This window comes from Onychomys torridus, chromosome 23 (assembly GCF_903995425.1).
Source record: "Onychomys torridus chromosome 23, mOncTor1.1, whole genome shotgun sequence".
Classification (NCBI taxonomy): Eukaryota; Metazoa; Chordata; class Mammalia; order Rodentia; family Cricetidae; genus Onychomys; species Onychomys torridus.
Genome location: NC_050465.1, coordinates 59,380,968 through 59,399,020, shown reverse-complemented (window position 1 = coordinate 59,399,020; position 18,053 = coordinate 59,380,968). Strand labels below are relative to the sequence as shown.

Here is an 18,053-nt window from a genome sequence, read left to right as displayed (position 1 = left end):
TATTTTGTAACACAGTGGGATAACCATAGGTGGCCACATTGAATTGACCATTTCAAATTAGCTGATAGAGAAGATTCTGGGTGTTCCCAGCACAAAGAAATTATGAATGTCTGAGGTAATAGTTAAGCCAGAGATGTGGATCTGATCATTACACATTACATACATGCATGTGCATATACTGAAATGTCACACTGTACGTATGTGAATGGTTGCTATATATCAACTGAAAGAAAACAAATACTAAAGAAAGAATAAAATTCAAAAGACAGATGAGTAGATTGCAAGAGGAAAAGAAGTTAATGCATAAGAGTGTTTGTGGTGTGCAAGTCCAGGTCTTGCCCCAGGGATGAGTTAATGTATAAATTCTCACCACCACCTGGGGGGCAGGGGTTTTTGCCCCTCCGCTTTACCAAACAAGGTATGCCACTAGCTCAAGGCTGTGCCAGCATGCATGCCTAACCATCCCTGCTCTTCGGGATGACGCCAGTAGCTGTAATGGAGATGCATTGTGAGTTTCTATTCTGGTCTCTTACGCTTCTTGTCTCAGGGTGTATACTCGCTGGCCCACGTATCTTTCCTGTTTCCCACAGAACTGGAGTCCCTTCTCACCAACCCTGAGCCAGAGAGACAGAGGCGGTGGACCTGAAAAATACAGGTCAGGCGTGGGTGGACCCAGTGGGAATTCTAGTGAGGAAAACTACTATATGGAGGAAGAGGTATAGGTTGAGTAGGTCCGCGGCTGAGAGGGGGCTCTTACGTCAGTGTGACGCAAATAGGCATAAAAGCCGGGGGTGGAGATGTCGTCACTGCACGCCTGCAGTTGGCCAAGTCGCCTCAAGAGGGGCATGTAGACCCCGCCTCGGAGGTGGGTGGGGAGCGGCAGGCTCCGCCTAGGCTCCTCGGCCGACTCCCGCCAGCGTCCCTGAGACTCTGGCTGGGGAGCGAGCGCACGGAGCCGGGAAGGATGCGGCGGCCGCGGCGGCCCGGGGGTCCCGGGGGTCCCGGGGGTCCCGGGGGCTCCGGGGGCCTCCGGCTGCTGGTCTGCCTGCTGCTGCTGAGCGGCCGCCCCGGGGGCTGCAGCGCCGTCAGTGCCCACGGTCAGGAGGAAACTTGATTTGGGGGGTGGAGTGGGGGGGGAAGAGCAAGGGCCAAGAGCAGTAGTGGAGGGTGGAGGGGAGCGTTGCAAAGGCGAGAAGCTCAGGGAGACCCAATGGAGCGGAGAGTCGGGGGGAGCGGGGGAGGGGGAGCGGTTGCGGGGTGAGGAAGATGAGGGGAGATGAAGGGAGATGAAGATGAGGGCGGCTGCGAGGAAAGAAAGGGGCGTAGGCCGGGAGGTGGAGCTGGGATACGCAGGCGGGACCTGGGAGAAGTGGGCTCCAGGGAAGACGAGGATCCGGAGGAGGGATGGGGGTACTCGCGAGACGAAGGGTTTAGAGGGACCACAGGACCGTGGGAGAAGCCAGAGACGTCGAGGTGGAGACCCGAACTGGAGAATCGGAAGCCGGGAAGGAGGAAGAGGCGACCACACGGAGGCAGGAGCCTGGCCTCGTCGGTCACCCGGCTCCAGCTTCGGAAGAAGCTAGAGAGACAGCGAGCAAGGCTTGTCTTTCAAGTCTAGAGAGGCCATTTGCTGCTAGTTGGTCAGCTCTAAGAAGGGGACACGTGGGGGTGGGGGGGGGGAGCGGAAGAGGACGAAAAGGGGAGGGTCCTCTCCCTGGCCCCCTCCCCACAGCCAGGCCTGGTGCTGACTCACATCGAAGCGGACAGAGTCAGCGCTGACTCACGAGCCCGGGATGGGGGTGGGAAGGTGGCGCGTGGGGGGGAAAGGGGCGCAGCCTCTCCATCTGGCGCCCTCTTTCCCCACCCTGGCTTGGAGGCCAGTGTACGGTACTTCCTGTGAGGCCGAGAGTTAACAAGATAGAGCGGAAGGGTGGCATCCTGTGGCGACCCCCGGTCCTGAGTCACTCCCCCCTCCCGACGTGCCCTTGGCGCCTGGCTTCTTCAGCACCACGGACAGCGGCTCAAGCCTGGAACAGGCTGCCACAGAATCAAGCACCTGCACCCTTTCCCTGTCACGCGCGGGGGGTGGGGGGTGGGGTGCTGGAGTTTCCGCCTCTTCCGAGTTCCAGGCCACTAGAGTTAGGATGCTTTGCAAGATTTGGGGGACTACGATTTCCTTTTGAATTTGGCCTCAAATTCTCCCACAATGCTCCATACGTGATCTACACTCCCTCCCATTGCTTCAACTCCGTGTTAAGCGAATTGAGCCTCTAAAGGACTGAAATAAAGATCTTTAAAATCCAAAACTAGACCCCATACCTCCTCAAGAGTTCTAGGTCGTGGGGTTGGAGGGACGGCTCAGTCAGTGAAGTGCTTGTGTAAGTGTGAGGACCTGAGTTCAGATCTTCAGCACACATAAAAAGCCATGCAACATGACTGATGTCTAACCCCAGTGCTGGAAAATGGAGACAGATAAATCCCTGGGATATGCAGGGTAAACTCCAGGTTCAGTGAGAGACCCAGTTTTGAAGCTATGAAGTGGGCAACGAGTGTGGAAGATACCCAACATTGACCTCTGGCCTACACACACACACACACACACACACACACACACACAGACACACACACAGACACACACACACACAGACACACACACGCACGCACGCATGATGCGCGCGCGTATATAAATTTGTATGTATACATATGCCAGAGAGAGAGAGAATTCTAGGCCTCTTCCCTGCTGTCCTCCCAACTTAAAGCCTTCCTTAGAATGAAATAATGGGCCATATCTGCTTCCTTGTTGCCCAGCCACCTAACCCTTCTCTGTGTTCTGAGCACCCATCTACTGTACTTCTACAGGCTGTCTGTTTGACCGCAGACTCTGCTCGCACCTGGAAGTCTGTATTCAGGGTGAGTAGGGCCCTGGCATAGGATTCAAAAGACAAAGATGGGGAGGGAAAGCTCAGATGTGAGGAGGGCAGAGGAGCAGCACTCTAAAGCCGGAGAAGGTGGAGAGAGCATTGTCCATGTGCAGCCTGAACTTTGGAAGGTCTCCTGCAAAACCCATGACCACAGCACGTTTTGTGCTTTCAGATGGCTTGTTTGGACAATGCCAGTCAGGAGTCGGGCAGGCACGGCCCCTTTTGCAAGTCACCTCTCCTGTTCTCCAGCGTTTGCAAGGTGTGCTCCGGCAACTCATGTCCCAAGGTGAGGTCTGAGTGCACTGGAACACAGAGATTGGAACTTGGTTGGTGGGGAAGTAAGGGGCCACTTTATCCAAAATTTCTCTTCATGCAACTTAATAATTACATCTACTTATGAAACCCCATTCTCTTAGATCTTGCTGGATAAGGGGGCAAAACAAAGGTAATGTTAGGACCCTAGAGATGGGATGTTCACATATGAATTATCTAGGGTTACACACAGGAGACCTGCAGCTGAAGCTGGAAATTATTTATTAGGTTTTTTAGGATGTTGTTTGTTTGTTTTGAGGCAAGCTCTCTCTGTGTAGCCCAGGCTAGCTCCAAATTTATTATGTAGCTCAGGCTGGTCTGGAACTTATAGTGATCCTTCTGCCTTAGCCTTACAAGTATAGGCATGCACCACTGCATCCATCTTAAGACATATAAGTCTTAAGAAGTTTGCTCCAACAAGGGTGGGTGGTGCTGCACACCTTTAATCCCAGCACTTGGGAGGCAGAAACAGGTGGATCTCTGTGAGTTCAAGACCAGCCTGGTCTACAAAGTGAGGTCCAGGACATCCAGGACGGTTACACAGAGAAACCCTGTCTCAGAAAAAAAAAATTGCTACAATGAAATGTAGTGACAGATGCAAGAGGACACAGATGAAATAGTATTGCTATACAACAGGAGAAATAACATATTTTTGTGCTAAGAGGAATAATTCAGTGGAGAGGAAAGGATAGAGATAGGAGAAAAATATGGGGAGAATGTTCTTGAGTAAGAAAGAGAGGCTGAAATCTAGTAGTCAGTTGGAGGAGTTGATTGTAATAGGAACACAGAGAGTTCTAATGCATGGAATAGATGTTTGCAGGTCATGAGTAACCTTGATTATAAACCCAGAGCAGGATCTGGGCATGGTGACACACAGCTGTGAGCCCAGCACTTGGGAAGCTGAAACAGAAGGATCACCATGAGTTCTAGGCCAGCCTGTGCTACATAGTGATACTCTGACTCTAAATAAATAAACTCATAGAAGGAAGACTGGAGAAGAGTGAGATGTGATCCCTCTAGAGTGAATGAATGAATGAATGAATGAATGAATGAGAGATCTTTTCTGAGAGCAGAGCTTCCGGATAAGGTGATGCTGACCGGAGACATGTGGAGAATTACAGCAGAGATGGTCCAAGTGTGTGAAATAGGCATATGGAGCATTTCACTTTCCTGACAAGACTTCATTTTCATGGCAGCCCACAAAATGTGTATTATTCCCACTCTACCAAAGACTGGGGCTTAGAATGAAGAAATGCAGTGGATGAGAGTGGAGGTAGCATTTGTTAGAGTTCTTCGTGTGACAGACCAGTTCCCCATGGTGTGTTGCTTTACCTATCACAATAGTCTTTAGGAGATACATATCCCCAGATGAGAGAACTGAGATGAGAGGACAGAGGTTTAACAACTTGCCCAAGGCCCCCAGCTCTTCAGGAACCAAAGCTGGATTCCAGCCCAGGCAGTTTGACTCCAAAAGTTGTTCCTGAGGGTAGGGATGGGGAGGCAGCTCCGCTCACCACTGTCTCCAATGGCACATCCCCTGCTCTTCGAAACCCAGCTCACTGCAGGGAATGGGGTATACTCCTGACCTCCACTCTGGTACTAGGTCCCTAGTCTCAAGCCAACTTTGCCCTGTCCTTTCTCCTGACAGGATTGTCTTGGCACGATGACCTCACCCAGCATGTGATTTCCCAGGAGATGGAACGCATTCCCAGGCTTCGTCCCCCAGAGCCTTATCCAAGGGACAGGTAGGTAGCCTTTCTCAACAGCCTTAGACTGTTGGTGTCAGTGATCTGTAACCTTCTTTATAGATAGGAGGGTGGAGGTGCCAAGGTCAGCAGACGGGGGCACAGGCAAAACAGAATCGATAATGGTCCCTCTGACACATTGACGTGGCTCAGGAAGAGCTGAGCTTATCCTAGAAATCCAGCAAAACAGGACAATAAATACATACTTTGAAAAGAAATGTTGATATTTTGAAAGAACTATTAAAGTACTTGTTGAAGACAAACTATAGGAGCTAGAGAGATGGATGGCTCAGAGGTTAAGAGCACTGTCTGCTCTTCCAGAGGTCCTGAGTTCAATTCCCAGCAACCACACGGTGGCTCACAATTATCTATAATGAGATCTGGTGCCCTCTTCTGGCATGTAGGTGTACATGCAGGTAGAACACTATGCATAATAAATAAACCTTAAAAGAGAGAGAGAGAGAGACAGAGAGAGAGAGAGAGAGAAAAAGAAAGAAAGAGAGAGGAAAGAGAGAGAGAGAGAGAGAGAGACAGAGAGAGACAGAGAGAGACAGAGAGAGAGAGAGAGAGAGAGAGACAGAGAGAGAGAGAGACAGAGAGACAGAGAGAGAGAGAGAGAAAGAAAGAAAGAAAGAAAGACAGACTAGAATTTTCATGGACCCAAGTTGTGTATGACAGAAAACAGCGTTGTCTCTCTATGGTTAGAGCCTCTAAATCAGTCACTCTCAACCTTCCTAATGCTGTGACACTTCAATACAGTTCCTCGTGTTGCAGTGACCCTCAACCATACAGTTATTTTCATTGCTACTTCATAACTGTAATTTTGCTACTCTTATGAATCATAATGTAAACATCTGTGTTTTCCAATGGTCTTAGGTGACCCCTGTGAAAGGGTCGTTCAACCCGCAGGGGGTCGCAGCCCAGAGGTTGAGAACCTCTGCTCTAAAGGCAATTCTCTGACCGTGTGGCACTCAGGTATTGATACCTGGACCAAGAAGGCCACAGCAGTGAGGCCAGGGCAGTCTTAGTTGTTTGAACACATACTTAGAAAGCTGGAGTCAGGGGGCACAGCAGTGCAGGAGCATTCCACAGTCACCGTGTGTCTCGTGTGTGTGTGTGTGTGTGTGTGTGTGTGTGTGTGTGTGTGTGCGCGTACGCCTGCCTTCCCCTGCTCCCAATCTCCCTTTCGTCATCCCCTTGAGCTTTCTTAGCCTGTGCAGCTGTGTTTCAAAGACATATACATGCTTGGGGATGTAGCTCAGTGGTAGAGTGCTTGTCTTACATACACAAGGTCCTGGGTTTGATCCCTAGCTGAGCACGCACACACACACACACACACACACACACACACACACACACACCACCTATTTTTTTGTTGTTGTTGTTTTGAGATAAGATTTCTCTGTGTAGTTTTGCACTTTTCCTGAAACTCACTCTGTAGCCCAGGCTGGCCTCGAACTCACAGAGATCCGCCTGGCTCTGCCTCCCGAGTGCTGGGATTAAAGGCATGCGCCACCGCCGCCCAGCTCTTTTTTTTTTTTTTAATCAAAGTGAGAGGCATGTTTACCAATCCAGAGGGTCCACTATCATCTCCATGCCCTCTAGCCCATCTCTCCTCTTCATTTCTTAAGAGGACAAGGCTATTCTAAACAGTGGACTCTGTCCAGTCTCAACCTTGTAAACTCTCCACACCCTGTCCTATACGAACATAGAAATAAATCTCTCTCTTTCCCCCTCTCTCTCCCCCCTCCCTCTCTCCCACTCCTTATCTCTCTCCTTTCCTCCCCAGGTCTGGTTTGATGCCCAGGAGGCCAGGCCCTGCTGGGGAGCTGCTTTCTCAGGGCAATCCCACCGGCTCATCTCCTGCTGCCCAGGGGCTCCCTCGGCCTCCAGGGGGTGGGAATGGAGCTGGGGCGGGCTCCCCACTGTCCTCTCTGCAGGCTGAGCTGTTGCCCCCTCTCTTGGAGCATCTCCTAATGCCCCCACAGCCCCCCCACACTGCTCTGACTTATGAACCCGCATTGCTACAGCCTTACCTGTTCCACCAGGTGAGCCCTCGACTCTGGTCATGACTCAGTCCCAGGACCCAACCCTGACTTCTGTTCTTAACCACATCTCTGGTTTCCCACAGTTTGGCTCCCGCGATGGCTCCCGGAGCTCAGAGAGCTCCACGGGGGTGGTTAGTGTTGGCCACTTGCCCAAGGCTGAAGCTCCTGCCCTCTTCAGCAGAAGTGCCTCCAAGGCCATTTTGGGGACTCACTCTGGCCACTCCTTTGAGGACCTTCCAGGTCCCTCACCGGCTCAGCTTTTCCAGGACTCAGGGATGCTCTACATGGCCCAAGAGTTGCCAGTGCCTAGCAGGGCCAGGGTACCAAGGCTGCCAGAGCAAGGGGGCAGCAGCCGGGCAGAGGACTCCTCAGAGGGTTATGAGGAGGAAGTACTAGGGGGTCGTGGGGAGAAGCCCTCTTCCCAAGCAGTACAGCCAGGTAAGAGGATCTTGGCACCCACCTCTCTGTCTATGGGGGCTCCTTCCTGACTGTCCTAGAAGAAGTTCATTTATGCATTTGTTTATTTGGTTTTATTTTTATTTTATTTATTTTTTAAAGATTTATTTATTGTGTATTATGTATACGGTGTTCTGCCTGTGTGCCAGATCTCATTACAGATGGTTGTGAGCCACCATGTGGTTGCTGGGAATTGAACTCAGGACCCCTGGAAGAGCAGCCAGTGCTCTCAACCGCTGAGCCATCTCTCCAGCCCATATTTTATTTATTTTTAAGGGAATATCTTGCTGTTTTCCCAGGCTATTCTTGAACTCATTTTTAGCTCAGGTTGGACTCAAACCTGCTGCAATCCTCCTGCCTCACACTCCTGAGTACTAAGATCACAGGCAAGAATTTCATTTAATGGTGATTCTGCCTTTCATTCACATGTGTAACTGTCTACTGACAGGCTGATGTACGAGGCACTAACTTCAATGCAGAGACCATGGGGTGTGCATCTAGCATACCTCGAGTATGTTCAAGGTCTGGGAATGGGAGGGCATCAGCCTCCCAGCATTTAAAGAATTCTTAAGTGTGCTTGTCCTTCCCACAAGCACCTATCTGCATCCCATCAGTTTATCCTACCCTTTGGCCCTAAGCTCTGTGTCTGGCTCTCAGCAGATACAAGCTTGCAGAGATTGGCTGCTGTGCTGGCTGGCTATGGAGTAGAGCTGCGTCAGCTGACCCCAGAGCAGCTTTCTACCCTTCTGACCCTGCTGCAGTTACTGCCCAAGAGCACAGGAAGAAATCTTGGTGCGTATCCAGGCAGGGAGGGTGGCAACTTCCTGCTCCACAAAGGCTTAACTGTCCCACTTCTCCTCAAGACTGCACGGAGTTACCTGGAAAGTCACAAGGAGAGAGGTTGAACGCCTTTGATCCTAGCACTCGGGAGGTAGAGGCAGGCAGATCTCTGAGTTTGAGGCCAACCTGGACTACAGAGAGTTCCAAGACAGCCAGGGCTGTACAAAGAAACTCTGTCTCAGAAAACAAAAGCAAAAGCAAAAAATATGCCGGGCACTGGTGGCGCATGCCTTTAATCCCAGCACTTGGGAGACAGAGGAAGGCAGATCTCTGTGAGTTTGAGGCCAGCCTGGGCTACCAAGTGAGTTCCAGGAAAGGCGCAATGCTACACAAAGGAACCCTGTCTTGAAAAAAACAAAAAAAATAAAATAAAATAAAAAATAAACAGGAAAAAAAAAAAAAGAACTCACAATGGATCCTTCTACCCCTGCCTCTAGAATATAGAGATTACAGGCATGGTTCAGCATGCCTGACTAAAAGAGAGTTCTTTTGAGGACAGGGCTATTACCACCACTCCCAGGGAGCAAGAGGGTAAGATGGTAAACATAGCCTCAGACCAAGAAAAGACTAGAGGGTGGGAAGCTCAACGGGATGGGGAGAAGGAGAGTGGGAGCGGGGAAGGCATCTGGGACTATTGACAGGACAGGGTCTCACAGACTGAACAGGTCCCCAGTCACTGGTCCTTTCTCACCTTGGCCCTGATACTCTTTCCCAAGACTCTCGCCTTTCCTGTCTCTACAGGAGTGGCTGGAAATGTCAGAGCTGATGTCAAGAAGGTGAGTTCCCGGCCCCTTCCTGCCTTTGGCTAACATCTGAATCCTTGGGGTCATGGCTCAGAATCTGTCCTCTGTGCCCTCATTCTGAGGCCCAGGGACTTCAAATCACTACCTGTGGCCTCACTTCAAGTTGATATGACTAAAAGCCAGGATTCTTAATCCGCTGCTCTTTTTACCACAATCCTTTCGGACTCTGATGAGTCCAACAGCAGAGACTTTGGTGGAGGCTCATCCTGCTGTAGCTGGCTGCTTTTTCCTTCTCTGTTTTAAATGTTGGAGTCTAATGTTGCCACTGAACAAAAGTCTAAAAACCACTGCCTTTCTGTCTATCTTTTCAGGCTTGATCCCGCATCACGCATTCCAGCCCCACCCTGTGAATTTACAGACCACATTTCACTCATTCAACCCTTCATTCATTCATTTATTTGTCCATTTGATTCACCTTCGCTGGATGTGCTTTCTGTACCCATTTATGGGGTTTGGGATGGGGGTGGGGGGGAGTAGAAAGTTAAACAATTAAGTTCCTAAATTCCACCGTAAAGAGTTTAGAGCCCAAAGTGTGGCCCTTCCGTCCCCAACCCCCAGCCCTTCCACTCTCGAGGTCACACCAGCCAGCATCCTGTCTTGTCACAGACGGAAGAACAAGTGCCGAGAGGAGACACAGCAGAACCTCGGCCCCCAACACCCTTGCTTCCTGGACACCCCACTGCCGGCCCCACCTCCAATGAAGTCCAGCAGATGCTAAGCCCTGGCATCCCTGGGCCTCCCCAAACATCCAGTCCTCCTGGAGTCTCACCTGTCCTACTGGAGAAGAAAAGTCCCTTGAGCCAGAGCCAGCCCACGGTGTTGGGACAGCCTTCAGCTCGACCATCAGCCGAGGAGTATGGCTACATAGTCACTGACCAGAAGTAAGCAGTGCAGCCCCGGGAAGCCTTCCTGTCCCTGAGGGGAGGGGTTGGCCTCTCTGGCAGGAAGCAGAGAGCAAGGATCCAGCTCTCAATAAAAGGACAGAGAGGCAATGGGGGTCTCCGGGCCTCTGGAGGTGGCCCATTTCAAGAAAGCCTCTGAGAATCCCCTCTCCCCTCCCTCTGCCTGCTCCCCTCCCGCAGACCCTTGAGTTTGGTAGCTGGAGTGAAGCTCCTGGAGATCCTGGCGGAGCATGTGCATATGTCCTCAGGCAGCTTCATCAACATCAGGTGGGGCTGCCACCTCGGCAGGACTGCACAGGGGTCCAGAAAATAGCCTGAGTGAGGTGGTGCTGAAGGGGCCAGGGAGGAAGGGAAGACATCTCTGAGGTCAGAGATGCCACCAACTTGTCAAAGCAGGACAGTCACGTGTAGTGAGCGAGCAAGTCACTGCAGCCAGCCCTCTCCTGAATCTGCCTGTTGTCAGACACACTCACGGGAATCCCTGATCCCCAGTGATGGCCTCTTTATTTTAGTCTGGAATCTCAGGTGGGTAAGTTAGTAAAACATACCTCCTATTTGGTAGTGTGGTGGGACCGGCTGTCACCTTCCGAATCCGGCACAATGAACAGAACCTGTCTTTGGCGGATGTGACCCAGCAAGCTGGTAAATACTATCCTACCGTTAGGCCCAGGCTAAGCTTGACCCCGGCCCTGATTCCCAAGCCTGTGATGATGCTCCCTTAAAATATTTCCAGCCTGCATGGGGCTGGAAAGAGCCTGACCTGCATGCACCCTTCCTGCAGGACTGGTGAAGTCTGAACTGGAAGCGCAGACAGGGCTCCAGATTTTGCAGACAGGGGTGGGACAGGTAAGCATTAACTGTAGTCCCTGTCAAAGCCCCATAGGCCTGACTCTGCACACAAGAGAGGAGGTGAAGGACTGCAGAATTTAAAGGGTTGGAATTGCATTTGGCTCTCCAACCTCCTTTCCCAAGCAGCCCCTCTCTGTGCAGTTCTCATTTTTGACCAGGAGATGGCGCAGTGGCTCTTTCCTGGAGGACCATTCTTGATGGCTAGACCATCATTTTTCATACTCTGACGTCTCCTTTTCTGTTTATACAAAAATCCTTCTGGTGGGATCACCCAAAGTGTCTGGCACTTGAGTTGGTCCAATGTGGATTGGAAAGGAGGCTGTATGTCCTGCTCGTTACCTCCATACCCCTGCCTTCACAGCTTTGTTCCTGGAGGTGGCCTAAGAAGGAGTCAGGGCCCGGTCTCCCCTGCCACCGTGCCCCTGATTCTGGCTTTGTTCCCACAGAGGGAGGAGGCAGCTGCAGTCCTTCCCCGACAAGCCCATGGCACATCTCCCATGCGCTCAGTGCTGCTTACTCTGGTGGCCCTGGCAGGTGTCGCTGGGCTGCTAGTGGCTTTGGCAGTGGCCCTGTGTATGCGCCATCATTCGAGACAGCGGGAGAAGGAGCGCCTGGCAGGGCTGGGGCCCGAGGGGGCCCATGGTGACACTACTTTCGAGTACCAGGTGTGCAGGTTCATGGAGGGAAGGAAGGACAGGGGGCGTGAGGGACTCGGCCTTGTGTGGAGTGAGTGTGGGAGCAGAATTGGAAGGGGCGTTGCGATGCACTTTTTGAATGAACGTGGGCTGGGAATAGCTGGTACCTGAGACTCCTCGCAGGGTTACGATCCTGGGGTTCTGCTTTGTGATATCTGACACTGGTCATAAGCACCAACCAAGCACAAAAGAATGAAGGCCAAAGACAGATCTTACCCGTCCCATCGATCAGAGACAAGCCTAAGGCTCCAGACTTGAATCCGAGGCCTTGTTTGTTTGTTTTTCTGTTTGTTTTGAGCACTGAGAACTGAGCTCTGGGCCTCAAGCATGCTATGCAAACATTCCACCCACACTACCCCTGGGCTGCAGCCCTGTGACCCTGTTGCAGGACCTCTAGGGGACCCTGGCCTCACTCATACCTCCTCCCTTTGCAGGACCTGTGTCGCCAACACATGGCCACAAAGTCCCTGTTCAACCGGGCAGAGGGTCAGCCAGAGCCTTCAAGGGTGAGCAGTGTGTCCTCCCAGTTCAGTGATGCAGCCCAGGCCAGCCCCAGCTCCCACAGCAGCACGCCATCCTGGTGTGAGGAGCCCGCCCAGGCCAACATGGACATCTCCACGGGACACATGATTCTGGTCAGGAAAGGGCCCAGGCCCCAAGTGGGGAGGGGCCAGGATGGCAGGAGAGGCAGGATGGGCAGTGTGCGCCAGAGCCAGGCTGTGGTACCCCTACAGGCATACATGGAGGATCACCTTCGGAACCAGGACCGGTTGGCCAAGGAGTGGCAGGCCCTGTGTGCCTACCAAGCAGAGCCAAACACCTGTGCCACAGCACAGGGCGAGGGCAACATCAAGAAGAACCGCCATCCTGACTTCCTGCCTTGTAAGTGAGCCGTGGGCTAGCCCGGCCCCACCCTCTCCTGGGAGCAATTTGAGGCTGTGGGGAAGTGGCGGGGCTCCCGGTTCAGGCTGAGTGGCAGAGGCCATTTGGGGGTTCTCTGCAGATGACCATGCCCGCATCAAACTGAAAGTGGAGAGTAACCCTTCTCGAAGTGATTACATCAATGCCAGCCCTATCGTAAGTGGCTCTGACTTCCATCCTCACCTTGTCCCTCTTCACTCCATCCCCTGTGGTCATTTCTTACACCTGTCAAACCCTGAAATTGTGGAGCCTTTGTCCTTGCAATAAAGTATAGGGTTCCCAGCCCCCCCCCCCCAGCCCCTGGAGCACTCCTGACCCACCCTCTGTCCGAGCTGCACCTTCCCATTCTTGGTTCACAACCTATCCTCCATACCCTCAGATCGAGCATGACCCTCGGATGCCAGCCTACATAGCCACACAGGGGCCGCTGTCGCATACCATCTCGGACTTCTGGCAGGTGCATTCTTGGAGGGGGGCTTTTCTAGGAACCGAGGCCCTTGGGGCAACCAGGGCCAGGGAGGCTAGAGGGCCACTTACCTGGGTCTCTGTCCCTAGATGGTGTGGGAGAGTGGCTGTACTGTCATCGTCATGCTGACCCCACTGGTGGAGGACGGTGTCAAGCAGTGTGACCGATACTGGCCAGACGAAGGATCCTCCCTCTACCACGTCTATGAGGTCAGCAGGACCCCCACAGTTAGAGGACATTGAGGGTGGTGGCCTAGTATTTTATATACAAGTGTGTGTGTGTAGATGCATATATACATACACACATAGCATACAGACATGAGCATTTGTGTGTTCTGTCTAGCATCAAAAGGCATTTGTAGGGACTTTGATAAAACTCAGAGCCAAGAGTATGTAAGACAGAGAAAACAGATATCCCAAGACTGAAATGAAGACCGCCTTTGATGCCCTGAAGGATTCAGCATTTGGGCTGCTTGGGAGGCAGGAGGGTGGGCCCGGGGGAGGGGAGCGCGTGCTGCGCTCAGACTGGTCGGGCACGTGACAGGTGAACCTGGTGTCGGAGCACATCTGGTGCGAGGACTTCCTGGTGCGGAGCTTCTACCTTAAGAACGTGCAGACCCAGGAGACGCGCACGCTCACTCAGTTCCACTTCCTCAGCTGGCCGGCAGAGGGCACTCCGGCCTCCACCCGGCCGCTGCTGGACTTCCGCAGGTGAGCAGGCTGCAAGCGCCGCCCAGCTCTCCCTGGGGCCCCGGAGTCTGACCTGGAGCCTCGCCCTTGACCTCTGTCCCTCCTGCCTTTCATCTCCAAGCCAATACTGACAGTCTGGTCATGCCACCCCAGCCTAGTGCCCTTCTCACACCTACTTTCTCCCAGAGCATCTCCACCATCAGGTTCCTTTGCGGGCTTCCCTGGGGGCTTTCTAGTTCCCCTCTCCTGCCGGGTCCTTCTGGTCCTCAACCCTGCTCATTTGCTCTTTCTCTCCTGTCCAGCTTCCTTCCCGTCTTTTAGCCTGTCTTCGTCTCTCCCTCCCTGCTTCACAGCTGCCAACCGTGTGGGTGTGTGTGTGTGTGTGTGTGTGTGTGCGCGCGCGCGTGTGTGCGCGCGCGCGCGCAACAGTCACGAAAGTGGCCATTAGCAGGTGTGGCAACCGCATAGAGCGAAGAAACAGGCAGGCAGGTCTGAGAAGAGACTATGCGGAGGCTGCTTGGGGAACTGGGACAGGAATTTAAAAAGAGACCAAGATTATCCGGCAGGAAGTTCCTGGGACTGGGAGGGGCTGAGACAGACGCTAACAGAGGGATTTAACCTGTTGTAACACCCAGACCAGGCCAGGCACCCAGCATCCCCTGCCTTTCCCCGCCACACAGGTGGCGGAGGAGCCTCTCTCTAGGGACAGAGGACCCACTGCACTGAAGCCTCTGTCTTGTGCCAAGCTGGCCCGGGTCTCCAGTGCCAGGAAGGTGGGCAGAGTTGAGGTGGGGACAATGGTAGTTTCTGAACTCTAGGACTACAGTGATTTCAGACTGAGTCCCTGCAGCCTGAGACACACCTTGAAAATGAAGCCATAGTATTAAATTATTTCCCTTTTTTTCTACATTTAAAAATTCCTGGTCAGGTGAGATGGCATACACCTGTCATCCCAGCTGTGCAGGAGGCTGAGGCAGGTCTGCAAGTTCAAAGCCAGTCTAGGCAGTTTAGGGAGCCCTGGTCTCGTAAATAAAAGAATGAAAAAAGGTCTAAGGATGTAACTCAGTGGTTGGGAACTTTCCGAGCACACAAAAAAACCCTGGGTTCATTCCTTATTACTGAATAATAATAATAATAATAATAATAATAATAATAATACTTTATAAAATAAAAGTTTTGATTGGGTTCAGGCATAGAGCATAAGTGAGGCCTTGGTTTGACCCCCAGATCTACAAAAGAACAAACTAGCAAAGTCCCCAACAGAGCCACTGTAGGATCACTCACTGCATAGAACTTTTTAAGTCCACACGGGTAAGATAAACAGTCCCTGGGGCTTACACTAGAATTCTACCAATTCAGCTGGCATGAGGTAGCTAGATCAAAGCCGTTGTTGCAAATGAACACATTTCGGTGACCTGACATCAGGGCTAGTGTGGACTTTGAACCTGAGTGGTAAGGACCGGCTTTCGTGGCTGTGGAGTAACCAAGCTCAACACTCCCAGGAAGCCTTGGATTTGAACAGATCCACTTGTCGATACTACTCCATCATTACTAACTACCACTTATGGAGTGAGCCTGTGGTGTGCAAGTTTTATCTCGTGGCATTCTGTAAGAATTCTTAGGGGGGAAAAAGGGTTCCTATTTATTAACTATCATCTTCCACTTCGTAGTACGAAAACTGGAGGTTAAAATCCGTTGCTCCAGGTTCACAACTTGGGCACGTGGCTCCCAAGTGACAAAGCAAGCCCAGTGCCATCCACACCAGCTCTGGTCCCTTCTCCACCTCACTTCCTGCTCTGTGCTTGCCACAAGGCAGGAGAGGAAGACAGCCATCATGTGAGCACACAGTGATGTGCAATTAGCGTCATTTTCTTCTGGCTGGCTGGCTGGTGGCTTCTGGCCTTCACACCCTCTTCTCGTTGCAGGAAAGTGAACAAGTGCTACCGAGGCCGGTCCTGCCCCATCATAGTGCACTGCAGGTGGGTGGGGACCTGCCACACACAGGCCCTGGGCTGGGCCTTCCTGATCCTTCTCTCTGGTCCTTTTCCTTCTGCACAAACCATGAGCACATCCTGTCTTTAGTGAGTAAAAATAGCCCCCCCCCACACACACACACTCAGCCACTCACACACTCACCCAGAAGAATGTCAGCCCACAGCTGGAAACATTTACTCTTCAGCGCTTTCTGTGGAGAGCTGACTGAACAAAAGCTGGGCCCCAGGCTGGAGAGGGCCATTCCCGTTCTATCCTGCTGCCTCCGCTGGAAACTGAGCCAGGACTCCCAGGCCGGCCACTCAGGCCTCTGTCTTCTCACCTATGGCTTACTAATGCTTTTCCCAGACCGACTCTAATAATCAGCCAACATCCTCACCCGCACCCACACCCACACCCACACCCACCCTGTGTCCCCATGTCTGCTCCCTTCCTGCCCTGTCAGGGCTAAACCTGTCTGTCACCAACTCCTCTTTCAGTGATGGCGCAGGAAGGACAGGCACCTATGTCCTTATTGACATGGTACTGAACCGCATGGCAAAAGGTAAGGTCTGTTCCCACAGGACCCACAGCCCCTGGCCCCTCATGGCTCCTTGGTACCCAGTGGGTCTGAGAACCCACTGGGGAGCATGTGGCCACATCTCCAAGATTTGCCAAAGATGTCCAAACTTTATGGGGCTCGTGCTCCCCTGGCCACGCCCTTCAGCATCCCCTACTCCACCCTATCCCCAGGAGTGAAGGAGATTGACATCGCCGCCACCCTGGAGCATGTCCGTGACCAGCGACCTGGCCTTGTCCGCTCTAAGGTGACAGTGCCTCCCTGCCCATCCCTAGTCGCTTCCCTTCCCAAGCACCCTCTTCATGGATGGCCACCACAAAGAGACCAATAGCAGCCTTCCCGTCCTGCATCCTCCAGGAGGCCTCCCCTCCTTCCAAATGCCCAGCACCCTCCATCCTGTAATGTCCCCTTGGGCAGAGGCAGAGGCTAGGTTTCTCCTGACCCTCCTGTCACTGACCTTGCGCAGGACCAGTTTGAGTTTGCGCTGACAGCCGTGGCGGAGGAGGTGAATGCCATCCTCAAGGCCCTGCCCCAGTGAGTCCCCTGGGCACCTCAGTGGACATCCTGGCCTCCGCTCCTTCTGCCTGCGTGAACGTTTGTGCACCTGCTCTTCAGCTCCTACCCACCCGCCATCTTGGCCCGTCTTGGGCATGGTAGCCCTTCCCAGCCCAGTGTGGGGAGAGAGAAGGGGCAGATCCATCCAGCTTCTTTCATGTTAGACCCAAGGCAGCCCATGGGAAACAGACAGCAGGTGGGGGAGGAGTGGACCCCAGCAGCAAGTGTGCCCAAGCCCCGCCCTACCTGAGTCTCTGTCTCCCTCTCCCCGTGGTTCTCCATGTCCCTAGCTAGTCTGCATACCCCCCCACTCCCGCCAGCCTGCAGTGTATAGACAGAGCAGGATGAAAGGGCCCCAGCTCCCCAGCCCTGCTACCACTGGCCTGCCGCCTTGATCCTGCTCAGCCTTCTCCTTCTAGCACAAGAGAACGTTTCTAGAAAAAAAAAAAAAAATCTACTTTTGTATCAATGTGAATAAAGCTAGTGTGTTGTCTGTGCAGCTGCAACATGGACACCTTTGTGGTTCGGTTTGTTAAGCTTCCAGGCTCCGGCTGGAGCTTGGGTCTGAGCTGGCCTGCCCTGTGTCCCTGGAGACACTAAAAGCAGAGAGCCACAGGTAATACAGGCTGCAGAGGCACCATGGCTGTCCTTGGTTTGGGAAGTGCCTGAAAGCATGGCTTCTAGGTGGCTAGTGGGTTCCAAGGTGCCATGCATGTATTCATTTTATCTTCATGAAACTGACCAATGATGCCTCATAAACAGAGAGTACAGTGGGGCCCGAGCCCAGGCTGTGAAACTTGAAGTGGTGGAGTCAGGATTCAAACCTGGGCAGCTGGGCCTTCACATAGCCTTTCCTCCCGGGTCTCAGAATGCTGCTCTTCAGCCTCAGGAATGACATTTTGTCACATAGGGCAGAGCTTGGGGACCATCTACCCACTGCCCGCTACATCTCAGGTGACAGATACCACAGCCAACCCTGCCAGTGTGGGGCTGAGGCAAGCCTCCTGGGAGGAACACTTTCCCTTTCATCCTCTCCTCCCCTCACTCCAGGAACCTTCACCTGTATATCTTAAGAAACCCCAGATGGTGATTACGCACATACACACACACACACACACACACACACACACACACACACACACACACACACACACAAATGAGCTGAGCTGAGCCTAGGGCCTGGAGCCGTTCACTCTGCTGGAGTTCTAATGCAAACATGAATTCTGGAGCCCAGCCCACTGTCTGCTCTGCTGAGGCTCAGCTCCAATGTCCTACATGGTAAAGGCTCCTCGGGGACAAA

General features: G+C 52.7%; 1 protein-coding gene across 4 annotated transcripts; it reads left to right on the top strand.

Annotated features, from left to right (window-relative positions):
• The first annotated feature begins 832 nt into the window (after nt 1-832).
• Nucleotides 833-17,265, top strand: Ptprn (protein tyrosine phosphatase receptor type N). Of its 4 annotated transcripts, none has more exons than XM_036173133.1 (23): nt 833-1,097; nt 2,860-2,910; nt 3,094-3,207; nt 4,882-4,978; nt 6,768-7,026; nt 7,110-7,464; nt 8,143-8,274; nt 9,064-9,098; nt 9,732-10,006; nt 10,208-10,294; nt 10,590-10,669; nt 10,809-10,873; nt 11,323-11,541; nt 12,006-12,206; nt 12,306-12,453; nt 12,575-12,648; nt 12,872-12,949; nt 13,048-13,167; nt 13,502-13,668; nt 15,573-15,626; nt 16,119-16,183; nt 16,372-16,445; nt 16,665-17,265. In XM_036173133.1, the coding sequence occupies exons 1-23, from the start codon at nt 965-967 to the stop codon at nt 16,734-16,736; spliced, it is 2,955 nt and encodes a 984-aa protein (XP_036029026.1). In that variant the 5' UTR covers nt 833-964; the 3' UTR covers nt 16,737-17,265. The 4 variants fall into 4 exon arrangements, with proteins under 4 accessions (XP_036029026.1, XP_036029025.1, XP_036029023.1 ...); XM_036173132.1 differs by having other exon boundaries at nt 8,140-8,274; nt 9,684-10,006; XM_036173130.1 differs by having other exon boundaries at nt 892-1,097; nt 9,684-10,006.
• The last annotated feature ends 788 nt before the right edge of the window (nt 17,266-18,053 follow it).

Bases quoted from the DNA above. Each gene is read 5' to 3' on its own strand.
- Ptprn (XM_036173132.1), top strand. From the start codon at position 965: ATGCGGCGGCCGCGGCGGCCCGGGGGTCCCGGGGGTCCCGGGGGTCCC. The intron at 8,275-9,063 runs GTGCGTATCCAG...CTGTCTCTACAG, and splicing joins GAGCACAGGAAGAAATCTTG to GAGTGGCTGGAAATGTCAGA. The intron at 16,184-16,371 runs GTAAGGTCTGTT...CCCTATCCCCAG, and splicing joins ACTGAACCGCATGGCAAAAG to GAGTGAAGGAGATTGACATC.